Raw genomic sequence first — 13,829 nt, forward strand, 5'->3', positions numbered from 1 at the left:
TCCGCTCAGAATCGTTTTTCTTATACAATGATATTATATCATTGAATTCAAATTTAATACCATCCCATTATACATTAACCCACTTGTAACATACTGTACAGCAGAGCGAAATCCACTTACCCACCTTTTTATTATTTAATATGCCTATCAAAATTGAATATACGAGTAGATTTGCATTACCTATAATTTTAATAGGTTACTATAATAATATGTCAGTATCGGAAACAAAAATTAAAAAAAACCGAAAATTCATAAGCACATATAGGTATTATAATATCCAAGCTATACACCAATTTTCTAATATAATTTTGAAATATTAATACGTATGATGTACATGTTGTACGAAAACAACGAGTAGGACGGCGTGACATTATCGTGTTTGTTTGTGTGTGTAGGTACCAGCGATGCAGCACTACCTCATTGTGCTGTTTTGCCGGAAAACGCACGTGGGACAAACTACTAATAACTGTATCATAATAAAAAAAATAAAATATTAAATTATCGTCATCGCGATGACGTCATGTGCAATGTGCGGTATACCCGAGTTTACCACGGCGTTGATGTGGTATGAAGTATAACGGCCGCGTGCGCCGTTTCTCGCGTGCTACAGGATTGCCTATTACCTTTAAATACACATAATATTATTATTATTATTATTATTATAACGAAAAAAATTCAAATATATAATATTATAAAGCAATCGTATAATAATCATAATAATATGATATATTACATTGTATAGGAATGATAAAAGCGTGGTGCACAGAGTGCTCAGTAACATCACATCAAATGATATTAGCACCTATATTATATTATATTATTGTTGTGTATAATAATATGTTACTGTGCGCTGTGCGGTATACCTATACAATACATACTCGGCGTGTAGGTAAATTATACACAACGGACAAAGTCCGCGGCCAGAGATGAAATTTTATTATCTGTTGGCTTTCATGATATCCAAACCGCGAGCAGTGCGCATATAATATATATATATATAACATATATATACACGCACACACTCACATTTTAGTGATAAAACCTAGTAAATAAGGTAATTTGAATATTAATTTGTAAACACAAATACGATAATGTCAAAAACGACGGTATAGGCACCTGGTCATAGGTAGGTGCGCGCGGCAGTAAATCGAGAAACGCTGTCCGGTGTGTATATTATAGCAGACGGCCGCGCGGTATATTTTAATAATATTATATATTATGTTGTCCGCGTATGCTGTAGGCCTCCATCATGCCCGACCGTTACTATTGTTCTAGAATTATTTACGTTTTCTTTTTGATCATCATTATTATAATATCATTGTAAAATATTTCCAACGTCCGTCCGTCGCCACCGAACGTCGCGTTCTCTTGTGTAAACGTTTTTCGACCGTTCAGTTCGTAATATATTATAATAAAATCGTAGGTATTATAGTACAAAGTTCAACTGTGTCCTGTGCACTATAGTGGTACAACCACCTAAACGGAAATGTGTAAGTTATTTATTCATAAATACATTATTCTTATTGAATTGCGTTGGTTTTCGGTACGTATTTTGTTTTTGCTGATATTCGTCGGCTTACAATAGTATTATTACAAACACTCATCAAAGCTAGGTATATAGACTGTGGTTCTACTGGTATAATATTGTAACATACATATAAATATATATATACGACTCTAAAAACTCGTATTCATTATTCAAATGCATAATTATTATTATTACCTATCAATTATCATTTATCATACTTTCCGTACAAACACTATAAGCGATGAACAACAAATGAACAGTTTCTTATACCTTAATTCGCGAACACGATGCTGTTTTTAATAAAATGTCGATGTGTTATTGTTGCGTTTAGAACGCCCTTATTATAACTAATTTTGAGGGAATACGGAAAAATAAATGATAGTTGGATTCAAAATTCAAAATAAATATATGAACCTATAAGGTAACGGTCGTAAATAGTTTTTGGAAAATGGCATTGTGGATGTTCTTTCTATTATTTCATTCGCTGCAGAGTATTAGAGTAGGTACCGATCGCAAACGCCTCGACATTTCGACATTTTTCTTTGTTCTAAAAATCAAACAGTGTGGCAAATGTAGTAAGTAAATATTAGTTTTTGCCGTCGAGACCGTTGTGATTGTTTTATCCGGGTGTAACGTTCAATATTTCTTCTCCCTCTTCAGAAATAGGTAAATTGAAACGAAACGAAATATTTCTGCGCTATATATTGGTGCCCACAGTGTTTATAGGTATATAATACCTATTAGGTACCATAGATTATCAATTATCATAGGTACACAAACAGTGTATACATTGATAAGTCCGAACAAATAACCATTGCCATAATGGTAATAAATAATTGAGTTATTTTTAAATATGTATATAGACATATTCACATTTCATTAAATAGGATTTAAATTGTATAGTAATAAAATAATGGTATTTACTGAAATAATTGTTTATTTATGCCTTGAAGAAAAAATTGTATTTTCTGACCTACAAAACTACGCTAGAACTCAAGCATTGCGATATACCTACAGTATTCACTTCCCCTTTAACTACGTTTTCTATAAAATACCACAGTCACAGACCACATACGTTATACAATATTTATTGCGCTATATTTTTTATATAAATATATTATTTTATTGGTGAGCCAAAAGTTATTTGGTACATTTTATTTTTTAACGTCGGTTAAATCACGTATGTACAATACGATTTATTGGCGTTACGATTTATTGCTTTTAATTTTTAACTGCAACATATTGCGAACAACGTATATAGGTACGCCATGTATAAATCACATTAGATATTACGTAATGTATATCGATTATATATTTTACACAGCCGTAATGAAAGATGGCTGTGTAGCTGAAAATTGGGAGATATTTCACATATTATGGCAACCTCTGCTAAATTATCGAAAACGCTATTTAGCTATAATAATATTATATATTATATACTGAGAATTGTGATTTCATAGGTGGTTCAACACTGGTACAGTGGTAACCACTATAGTCTATAACTAAAACTCTTCTGCATGACTGTATGTTAAACTTGGTTGTACGCCAGATTTGGCTAATATCTAATGATCAATCCATGCATCTAATTTGTATTGTTTGTACTTTGTAGAAATACCTACCCATAATATTGCAAATCTCGTGCGACTTGATATCGAGTCACTATATACCTATATAGTATAATGTTAATGTTTCTTTATAAATATTTATCCATATCATGGTATCTGCCTGTCCCACGTCTTTTAGAACGACTCAGCATCTTGGGGTACGAAATAGAACCTAGTTACATGACTTTTTCATTTGCCTCCAGGGCAAACCAACTCAACAAAAAATGCACCTTTAAAGAGAATGATGCGAGACAGCAATGCTTATCATTAGTACTACGTCATTAGTACCCCACATTTACCCATTTTTTTCTTTAAGTTATTTTTTTATTTTCTCCATCAATTATCTTGTTATCTATATGCGAATAATCGTCATTATAACTAAAAGTCTTTGGGCGTTTAAGATTTAAAAAAAAAAAATATTTATTTTTGAGATGTAGTTATCTCAGGGCTAAGGGGGGGTCCTAATTTATAACACCCACTATTGTGTATGATAATATTAGAAAAATATTTGTATCAAGTAAATTAAGGGAAACTGATTTATAGCAGAATCGGACCTCAACGGCATGCCGGTGCACCGCGAGCAGACCTATTTGCAGGCCATCGACGCGCCGCAAGTACACTCGCCGCCCATGACCAATCAGAACCAGGCGTGCTCCATCTGCGGCGACCGGGCGACTGGAAAACACTACGGAGCAGCGTCCTGTGACGGCTGCAAGGGATTCTTTCGGCGGTCCGTCCGCAAGAGCCATTTCTATTCGTGCAGGTGAGTCGTCATTGCGGATCAGTGTCTGTTTTTTCGTTTTCCACCGACCGCTTGCCCCTCCCCCCACCCACAACCACGGCAACTTACTGCACCGCGGTCGGCGGATTTCGTTGTGTATCATTTATACATATCATTAATATTACCACGGTATAAACTAACACCGTTTGTTCGCGTCTCTGTCCCGACAGATTTTCGAGAAACTGCATCGTCAACAAGGACAAACGCAATCAGTGTCGATACTGTCGTTTGCGGAAATGCTTCAAAGCCGGGATGCGAAAAGAAGGTAAGTCGCGGATTATTCGACAGCATAATCAATTATTTGACTTAAGGCTCTGTCAAACAGAAAGCGTTATTATAACGTCGCGTGATTTTGTACCTAATTTGTTAAAATGTCGCGTTATTCACGCGCGTTAAAGCACCACCCCGACGAGCCATTTACCGCATTAACGCGCGTTATTGCCAGAGCCTTTAATAATATATTAATTGTATCTCTATCATAGTGTAAAATAATTGTATCGTTTTCATGAACTGTTTAGCCGTGCAGAACGAACGCGACCGAATCAACTGCAGACGACCCAGTTACGAGGAGCAACCGTGCGCCAGCGGTTTGTCCGTCACGTCGCTGTTGAACGCCGAAATCTTGTCCCGCAGCGAATCCGATGTAAGTGATATAATTGATAACGTTTCAAAAACAATATAGGTAGGTACAATTAATGCACAATGTGTATCGCTTTAAAAGCACCGAGAGTGCATGATTACTTTCAAAAATAAAAATTTGGTTTCCGCTGAAACATTTTTTCCATTCAGAATAATTTAGAATAGTTTCACGGTCGTTTTGACGAATAGTATTACAATAATTATTTATAAACCACATCGTTCTATCTATAGAGTTATTAACATTTTAATTTAAAGCATCGTAACATTGTAGCGAATTATATATTATGTATAGTAATAGTACCTATATTATACAAGTAAGAAATTAAATAGTTTCGAGTAAGATATTCAAAAACCTACAGGTCAAATATTCATGTCCGTTAAATTAACATTTTAAATTCGATAACCGAATATGAGAATAAAACTAATTCTCGTATGAATTTCTTAAAAAATAAATGTATGCTACATTATGAGAAAAAAAATTAATAATTTAATAGGTACCTAGGTACCTCATTTAAGTCAATATTTTTTGTTTATCCGTCAGATAAATAAGTAATATATATTTATATTATTAGGTAGGTACAGCATACGCGATATTTTTAGACATGTACAAAATATAAACTAAGTACTAAAAATCTAGATCTATAATATATAATAAGTTTTGGTGTCCTCAAGAGTTACATTCTCGTGTTAACCAATAACCCCCATCCATTACTAAATGGTCCTCAATATAATAACTGTCAGGTGTCGAGTAAAAATAATACTTTCGACTAGTGTTGGTCGAGTACTCGACTTTGGAAAAATTTTCGAGTCGAGTTCGAGTACTCGACTCGACTCGACTAAATTTTTTTTGGACTTGTAAATACGAGTACTCGCTTTGAGTCGAGTACTATAAATAACTGAAAGAACCCATATATCCGATATGAATACCAGGAAGGTTATACATGATAGTTTAGATTGATAACAATAGTTTTAATTAATTATATAACTGTATGAAAGAAAATATAATATTTTTGGAAAATCTATTTTTAGAACAATTTAAAATACTCGACCATTTCGTCGAGTACTCGCATCTTTTCAATACTCGGCATTTGTCGAGTACTCGAGTTTTTTTTATACTCAGCATTTGTCGAGTACTCGAATTTTGAACTCGACTCGACTCGAAATAATTGAAACTCGACTGGACTGGACTCGAAATTAAAAAACAATACTCGTCCAACACTACTTTCGACCGATCAAAGTATCTTTTTACCGGTTTTGTTCGAATCGTTGCCTTTGTTATAAATATTATTGTCAACATATTATATTATGCCTATTGCCTAATAATAATAAAATTTCTCGTATTGTTATTCTTGATGACGTCCGGTATTTATTATGATTTATGATGTCTGCAGACGGCTGAGGACACTAACCTAACGAACAAGCTCGTGGCAAACATCGGGGACGTGTGCGAGTCCATGAAAACCCAATTGCTCTTCCTGGTCGACTGGGCCAAGCGCATACCCGCGTTCACAGAACTCCAGCTGAACGACCAAGTACGTTACAATATCCGTTTCCGTTTTTTCGAGTATTTTTATGAGTACCTATATATCATTGTTACGTAACGTGTCGCACTGTTCTGTAATATAGGTTTCGTTGTTGCGGGCTCACGCGGGAGAACACTTGCTCTTGGGTTTGGCCAAGAGGTCGTTGATGCTCAAGGACGTGCTGCTGCTGGGAAACAATCGCGTTATAACCCGTCATGTACCCGGTAAGTGAAAACTAATTATTGGTACCAATAAGTAATAATTTAATATCTAAATAATAGTAAGTAATAAATAAAATATTACATTGTGTGGTGCGTACGCAGGCGCGAATAGGCAAACATTTTTGTTGGGATTCTAGTCTCTAGTCCCCCAATTTATTGACTGTGTAGCCAGAGCTTCGGTCAAGTCCCCCAAGACCCCACCCCTAATGGCGTCAATTTTGAGTATTAATTTTCAATATGCCCCGGGCCTCGTGCATTCGTACGGCTTTTTGGGCCTCACGTTATAAAAATGTTTATATATTCTGAGGACTCGCCTAAAACCAGTTACCCCAGGCCTCGCTCCACCTTAAGGCTCTGCCAAAAAAAAAAAAACGCCACTAGTGCGGTCAAACGCGGTTTTGGCGATTATTTAATATTATAACAATATAATATATGCGTCTAACATGCAATTATTGTATTTGACCATCAGACAACGGAATCCCGTCGGACTTGGACATAAGCAGAGTTGGTTCGCGCGTATTGGACGAGCTTGTCAAACCGTTGAACGACGTGCAGATCGACGACACCGAATTCGCGTGTCTAAAGGCCATCGTTTTCTTCGATCCAAGTAAACAAATTTTTTATTTGACATTAGATATTATAGGTACCTATACTACCTTATCTTTATTTTATTATTATATATCACGTTGCCGTTTCGCCGTTATTATGATATGATGGCGGCAGATGCAGTGTAATATATTGTGTAGTACCTATAACTACTATTTGTTATTACACACTAACACCATAGCGTGCAACGTGATTTTTACAATCAGATTTTTTTTAACATTTTTTTTTTATCCATACAGACGCCAAAGGCCTAAACGAATCGGACCGCATTAGACGCATGCGCAAGCAAATCCACAGAAACCTAGAAGACTACATCAGTGATAGGCAATACGAGACGTGTGGCCGGTTTGCCGAACTGTTGCTTACGTTGCCAGCATTGCAGTCGATCACGTGGCAAATGATTGAACAAATTCAATTCGCAAAGTTGTTCGGAATGGCACACATCGAACCGCTTTTACAGGAGATGTTACTCGGAGGTATAAACGCGTTTACTTGTATATGATAATATAATAATATCAATTATTGTACCTATTCTTGAATTCTGAAAAGTCAAATGACATACCTAGGTACATTAGTTGTATAATTATAGATAGCCTTACAATACAAGTAAAGGTAGTAAAAAAACAAAAAAAAATAGGAGACATATTACAAAAAATATATAAGTGCATGAAACTGAAAGCTACTAAAAACTTAAGTTTTTTTGTTTTAATTGCTTGTATTAGTTACAGCATTATGTCATTATGGCTTATAGCACAACGATTAACAGCAAAATTATGTGGGGACAGTAGGGACAATAAGAAACTCAAATGATATTTTAGTGATGGAAAAAATATTGACGATGGCAGGAATAGAACGAGAATTTAGCAGAAGTTGAATATCAGGAGTCAGGACAGACAAGAGAAATGGGCGGTTTTATGAGATCAAAATATGGGCGATGAAAGAGAATGTGTTAAAAATCACAAATAGTAGATTCCTCTGGGTGAATAATTCAGCGAGAGAAGACAGGAATGTTTGGGGGGAATATAGACGAGAGTAAGAAACAATTAGTGACCTAAATAAGGTTAGTGAACCACGGAATAGAAGGAGGCGTCTGTGCTATGAGGGTAATGAGAAAAGTGTTAGGTTTTAAGTGTGAAAATATTGAAGATTGTAAACTTATGATGATGCCTTTATACTTTATAGTCATATTAATATATTTAATATGTTTACAATTGATGGATTACAATTTATTTCTATGTCCTATATATGTTATGCACGTATGGGTTGGGTTATGTCTTTTTTATAAGTATGATAGTACGTGTACTAGGTATGTCAAGTTCTTATAATTATTAATGAGAAATATTTTTACTTTTTTGTATTCTTATATAAAACGAGTTAATACAATTTTTTTTCTAATTAACACAAAATTGTGTTTTTTTATTACCAATATTTTGGTTATAATTTATTAAGTAGATAATCAACAATCAACTATAGTAAATTATAGACTTGGAACGCATACTCAAGCTTATTAGTTATTACCTAGCAACTCTTCGACCTTTGTAAGCGAGTAATTTGTAATTAGTAACTAGCTGAATACTTAATTTTTGAATTGTTTAAAAAAAGACAAGTTAGCTGTCTTTTAAGTACTGTATAGGTACCTATAACCTATGTCACTTAATGAATTTATTTAGACATTATTTTATTTCTGTCATAATAGTTAATACAAACATTTGTGAGGGTTAGTTAGAGAAATTTTAAATTACATTTAAAGACATTAAAAAGTTTGGGTATGGTTTGACAGTTTTTTTTAATCAACATAATATGATGTCATAGGAAACCCTCAAAATGAAATGATTTTGATACTTTTTTTTCTTACTGAACAGGAGCTTCAATCGATCCTGATGCAAATGCCAATCAAGACAACAAAAACATCAATGTCATCAATGTGTCATAAATTAAATAATGCATTGAAATTCCAGAACATCCATTGCGATTGAACACAGCGTTGAATTCTTTATAATATAGCTAGGTATATAAGTTGATAACTTCTATTATCACTTCACATAATATAATGTTAAATGTTGATAATCATCATAATATATTGCCCTGACTTATTTGAGTAATAATTTTAACATTGTGATGCTATTAATTTAAATACCTAAACTGGTTAACATACTATTTTTGTTATTGTTTTATTTTTATTTTATTATTATAATTGTAAGACTTTCCTATAACGTATCCCCCTCTCTCTCAATAAATCGAGTAATACAGCGGTCAGATTAGGATCTCTTATAACCTACTATATCCGTAAAAAAAAAATAGAATTATTCAATAACCTTGATTAAATATTCAAACTGTCTACTATATCGAAATGACAAACCATGTGTACCTTTATTTGACAAATTATATTTTTTCTATTTATGTTTGATTTATCGTGTTTATTTACTACTATTTCATTGTCAATAATATACAATATAAATACCTATTCAAATTTCAAATACTTTCCAAACTAGTATAACTGATTTGTACATTGTAATTAGTATAGGTAGATAAATTATGTATAATAATTCAATCGTTTTATAGAATTCAATTTTTATTAAATTTTTAATTAAAATAAATAAGCAAATTGTAATTTATACTTATATTTTAAAACCTATATTCTATATATTATAATAATTTATATATTAGTAAGACATAGGCAATAAGATCATAATAATTGTACCTTTTTAATGAAATCCTTTTTTTATTGGAATTTGTAAGTCAACGATTATTTTTATTATTATTATTATTATTATTATTATTATTATTGATCTGTATATTACATTATTATTGTATATTTTATAATCTAATTTAAACTATAATGTGCTATTCAAAAACAAAAAGATTATGTACATAATAACAGTAATATATTTTGTGAAATACGCACTATTATAATGATATAATGAATGATATAAGTTATATTGAAAATATATTTTACTGTAATAATGTAATATATTATATTATAATAAATGTTTGTCAGATTTATAAAAATAAAATATATTATTATTGCTTATTATTGCATGTTACTTAATGAAATGTAATAAACTAATAACTAATATATTATAATAATTAATAATACAATATAAAATTATATATACAACATATCAAATTGGCATACACCATACATCAGAACCAATTTTGTATTGTTAATTTTAATGTTTGAGAGTTAAAAGCATTTTTAAATTAAAATATTTTACATATTACGTGTAAGTGTGTAACTCACATAAAAACTGACAAACAATCACAGATGTGCTTGCCTTTAAGTTTGATAAAATGTACATTTAGTGTTTACAACAATATTAAAGATAGCAAAACAAACTTATTTCTGTTGAAAGAAAATTTGATAGCGTTACTATAAGTTCAAGGTTGATATGTCATTCATTTGTAAGACAAAGACCATACTTACTGGTGTGATTTTTTCTGATACTTTCATATTTCGAGTGAAATTTGTTATAATAATTTCTTCTCATCGCTCATTAAGAGATAAATGATAAACACAATTAACTATAGTAAATTAAATTAACTTTATATTGCAGACTTCATTAAACAAAAAAACTGAATGGCTAATTATAGCATTCCTGTGATTATATGATTGTAATATTCAAATTGTTCCCCAAGCTGAAAATGTCACTAAAAAACACCATAAGTCATTGAGTGGAACATAACAGACTAGCTGAACCCCATTCTAAAAACTCAACACACTTCATATATGTATATATGTATTTTAAATTGTCCACTGTTTCCCTGTACAGTTACTTATTAATCAGGTATTTATGAAATATAGAGTTTATGCAGTATATGCACTGATTGCCAGATGTAAACATTAGATGATTACATGTACACATTTTCTTTAAAGTGTTGTGATAGTATGTATTTTGCACACCGTTATTTGATTTAAGGATATAAATAATTAAAATAAACTTAGGTACTAATAAAGTAAAATAGATGTAAGTACTTCAAGTAGGTGTCATCACTCATTAAAAATAACCTTGGCGTATAAACACAGGCTTCACGAAAAAAAATAATTTTGGATAAATACTTCTAGTTTTGCCAACTACATAAGTATTTGCACAACCTCTACAGATATTAGCCCTTATTCCTTTGATAATGTAAACAAAATTCAAGTTACTAATTTTACATGAAAATTTATACATTTTATTACGAATACCTTAATATACAATTACAATTTCACTATGATGTTAATTTGAATCACAATTTACTCTGGTCACTTAACCCAAATCCATCAGCATTTACCATAAGATGATTTTATTTTTATTCTAGTACACGACTTTCATGCATTTTTCGTTTTCTGTAATTCAATATCATGGCGGCAATTTCCATTTGACCTGATCCTTCGGTTAAATAAGTATTTAAATGTTGCTGCGCTACTCGAGCATCATTAAATATCAACCTCTCAAGACAGTCAAGTCTATTAAAGCATGGCAGATTATCATCTATATTTTGTGCCCAATCCATTGTCTGTTTAAATCTGTCTATGAATGTCTACATAAGAGCAAGAATAAAAAACAAATAATATTTTAATACTGAAGATGTTATAATAAATTATAAATTTGTATTCATTATTACTTGAATTAGTGTTCTTCGGACTTCATATGCTTCTCGATGTTCTAGTTGAGATAAAAATTTTCCAAATAAATAGAAATGCTTACACAATTTAAATAAATCAACTACGTTCGCATCGGCCGTTAAGACATCCCTAAAAGTAAAAATAAATGTTTGAACATAACTTAAACCAAAAAATAAAAATGTAATAATACCATATATTATACCTGTAAATTTCGTTATATGCCTTGGGCATATCAAATTGAATTGATTTTCCTGCTAAAAACACTTGAATCATCCATAAGGGAAGTTCAATTTTTGGATCTGATTCTTCGTCATCTTTTTCAGGGTTAAACGAATCTAAAAAATCTAAAAAAATATATGAAAACATTTTATTTAACTACTTGTTTCATTTTCCAAACTATATTACATAATATATATCTTAAATAATGCTTTTAATTTGAACTAATACACATTATAGCATAAAAATATAATAGAAAAGTAAACATTTAATATTATTCGAATATGAAAAAAAAAAATAGTAGGTAGCCACTAGTTTGAATGAATCCAGAGAAAAAGACCAATGAAAAAAGCCGCAGGGATATAAACTGAATTATATATCTATACAATTATCTGGTATTAATTAAAAATTAACGAGCAGATCTAGACACATACGCAGTCTACTGGTATTCAGGACCAGATAGGTTAGTTGATCATTCGAGAAAATATTGAATGGCTGCAAACATTTTGGGCTGGTAGGAGAAAATAGCTTCAATGCAGCATTACAATATTTTTGACAGTTATTTATTAGTATTTAGTTACTAAATGTTATAAGGTCATTATTATTTATTAATATTAAAATTTTGACAGTATAACATAACTACCCAACGGTATTGGGTACAAAAGTAGATGATACTTTACAATAATACAAATAAAAACTTACCAACACATTCAACTTTTTTGATAAATGAACATTGAATTTTTTCTTGAGCAGCCATAATGGCATCGATTGAGAAGTAATGTGGTTTTATATTTCTGTACATAATTGTCTACAAAAATTAATCAAAAATGATAAACAATCTATATATTATAACGATGTAAAAAAGGTATTATGACAAAAAAAAATGCAACATACCTACCAGCTGTATTATATTCAATATTTATACAAAAAAAAATGTAGGTATTATCGTGTTACTTAGCGTATAAATTAATAAAAATATTTCCGATTAGTGTTTTAAATAAATGTAAAATAATAAATCGACGTGTAATTCGTTTTTAAATCACTAAACCGTTAGAGCAATATGGCGTTATTCCGAATTCCTATAGCAGATATTTTTTACCACAATTTTTTACCACTTAGATAAATATATTATCACAGAATAAGAGATAGCTCACGTAGATTTTGCACTTTCTGATAAAAATAAATGGTATAATACCAATGTTGCGTATTTAGTTGCTTGTGTATTACTTATAAGGGATTTGTAACTTGCAATAGATGTATATTATTCAAAATTGATAATCTTATATCTTATTTTATAATCTATACACATATAAAAAATGAAAGAACTCAAACAACTTATTCTGACTAACTGTCTGATTCGTCATCGCCTAGCTGAAACCGCCGAAGCTATGAGTATGGAATTTGGTATAACTCAGGGACTGGAACCTCACCAAAAAGAACCGGTTTTGGAACCGGAACCCTTTGAATATTGGAAACCAAAACCTCACCGAAACCCTTATTTAAATTAATTTTAATACCGGAAACACCCCCCCCCCCCCCCATCCATAGACACTTTACAAATATAATATATGTACTTACATATAATTACAATAATTTATTGGGAATAAATCTAGTTTAGCACCCACCTCAATTTTTTTTTTTGGAAACCTTATGTATTGCAACGAGTTAAGAACAATGTTGCCGGAAATCATTAATTTGGAACTTTTCTATTTTACTGAACAACCTTTCTTTTCAATTTTGTTCGTTTCAACGTACTTACAGGCTACAACCTACTTATGTAGTTAAGCATGCTGAAAATGATGGGGAACTCTGAATTTGGCAGTCAGTCTCATTTTAAAGTTATATCCCCCCCTCTCTATACAAAAGGGCAGGCCCTTCAGGGGTGGCTTCAGAGCCTTGGTTAGGGGGGGGGGGAGTTATAATTTCACAAAATCTTATAACAAAAAGAATAACAAAAATGTTTATAACACAAATTCAAGTCGTCTATTTTTATTCCATTTACCCAGCAGGTACATCGTATACACCGTCATACCTCTATGGCCCATATAGTCCATATGGTTATAAGAACGTTCTTAAAATGTTTCTGGGACATTCTGAGAATACAA

The 13,829-nt window shown here is 31.7% G+C and overlaps 2 protein-coding genes across 6 annotated transcripts in view; one reads left to right on the forward strand and one right to left on the reverse strand.

Moving 5' to 3' along the window:
• LOC100168732 (transcription factor HNF-4 homolog) overlaps positions 1-9,423 on the forward strand; it is a 17,045-nt gene extending 7,622 nt beyond the window's left edge. Inside the window, exons 1-9 of one of the 4 annotated variants that reach the window (XM_001946893.5) lie at positions 1,147-1,490; positions 3,676-3,895; positions 4,084-4,178; positions 4,432-4,556; positions 5,944-6,084; positions 6,179-6,299; positions 6,766-6,903; positions 7,142-7,378; positions 8,765-9,423. In XM_001946893.5, coding sequence (XP_001946928.2) covers positions 1,487-1,490; positions 3,676-3,895; positions 4,084-4,178; positions 4,432-4,556; positions 5,944-6,084; positions 6,179-6,299; positions 6,766-6,903; positions 7,142-7,378; positions 8,765-8,835 — 1,152 coding nt within the window. In that variant the 5' untranslated portion in view covers positions 1,147-1,486 and the 3' untranslated portion in view covers positions 8,836-9,423. Of the gene's footprint in view, positions 1-1,146; positions 1,491-3,675; positions 3,896-4,083; positions 4,179-4,431; positions 4,557-5,943; positions 6,085-6,178; positions 6,300-6,765; positions 6,904-7,141; positions 7,379-8,764 lie in introns of those variants that run through there. The other 3 variants (XM_008187450.3, XM_003246227.4, XM_008187449.3) reach the window with 3 other exon arrangements.
• A 1,616-nt stretch (positions 9,424-11,039) lies between these two features.
• Positions 11,040-12,847, reverse strand: LOC100573305 (DNA replication complex GINS protein PSF3). Of its 2 annotated transcripts, none has more exons than XM_008187448.3 (5): positions 12,623-12,847; positions 12,427-12,532; positions 11,711-11,852; positions 11,508-11,637; positions 11,040-11,423 (listed from the first exon to the last, which is right to left on the reverse strand). In XM_008187448.3, the coding sequence occupies exons 2-5, from the start codon at positions 12,524-12,526 to the stop codon at positions 11,193-11,195; spliced, it is 603 nt and encodes a 200-aa protein (XP_008185670.1). In that variant the 5' UTR covers positions 12,527-12,532; positions 12,623-12,847; the 3' UTR covers positions 11,040-11,192. The 2 variants fall into 2 exon arrangements, with proteins under 2 accessions (XP_008185670.1, XP_003246270.1); XM_003246222.4 differs by having other exon boundaries at positions 12,619-12,846.
• Between the last annotated feature and the right edge of the window lie 982 nt (positions 12,848-13,829).

Source organism: Acyrthosiphon pisum, chromosome A1, assembly GCF_005508785.2.
Source record: "Acyrthosiphon pisum isolate AL4f chromosome A1, pea_aphid_22Mar2018_4r6ur, whole genome shotgun sequence".
Lineage (NCBI taxonomy): Eukaryota > Metazoa > Arthropoda > Insecta > Hemiptera > Aphididae > Acyrthosiphon > Acyrthosiphon pisum.

Bases quoted from the DNA above. Each gene is read 5' to 3' on its own strand.
- LOC100573305 (XM_008187448.3), bottom strand. From the start codon at position 12,526: ATGTACAGAAATATAAAACCACATTACTTCTCAATCGATGCCATTATG. The intron at 11,638-11,710 runs GTATAATATATG...TTTTACTTTTAG, and splicing joins GCATATAACGAAATTTACAG to GGATGTCTTAACGGCCGATG. The intron at 11,424-11,507 runs GTAATAATGAAT...GCTCTTATGTAG, and splicing joins TCCGAAGAACACTAATTCAA to ACATTCATAGACAGATTTAA.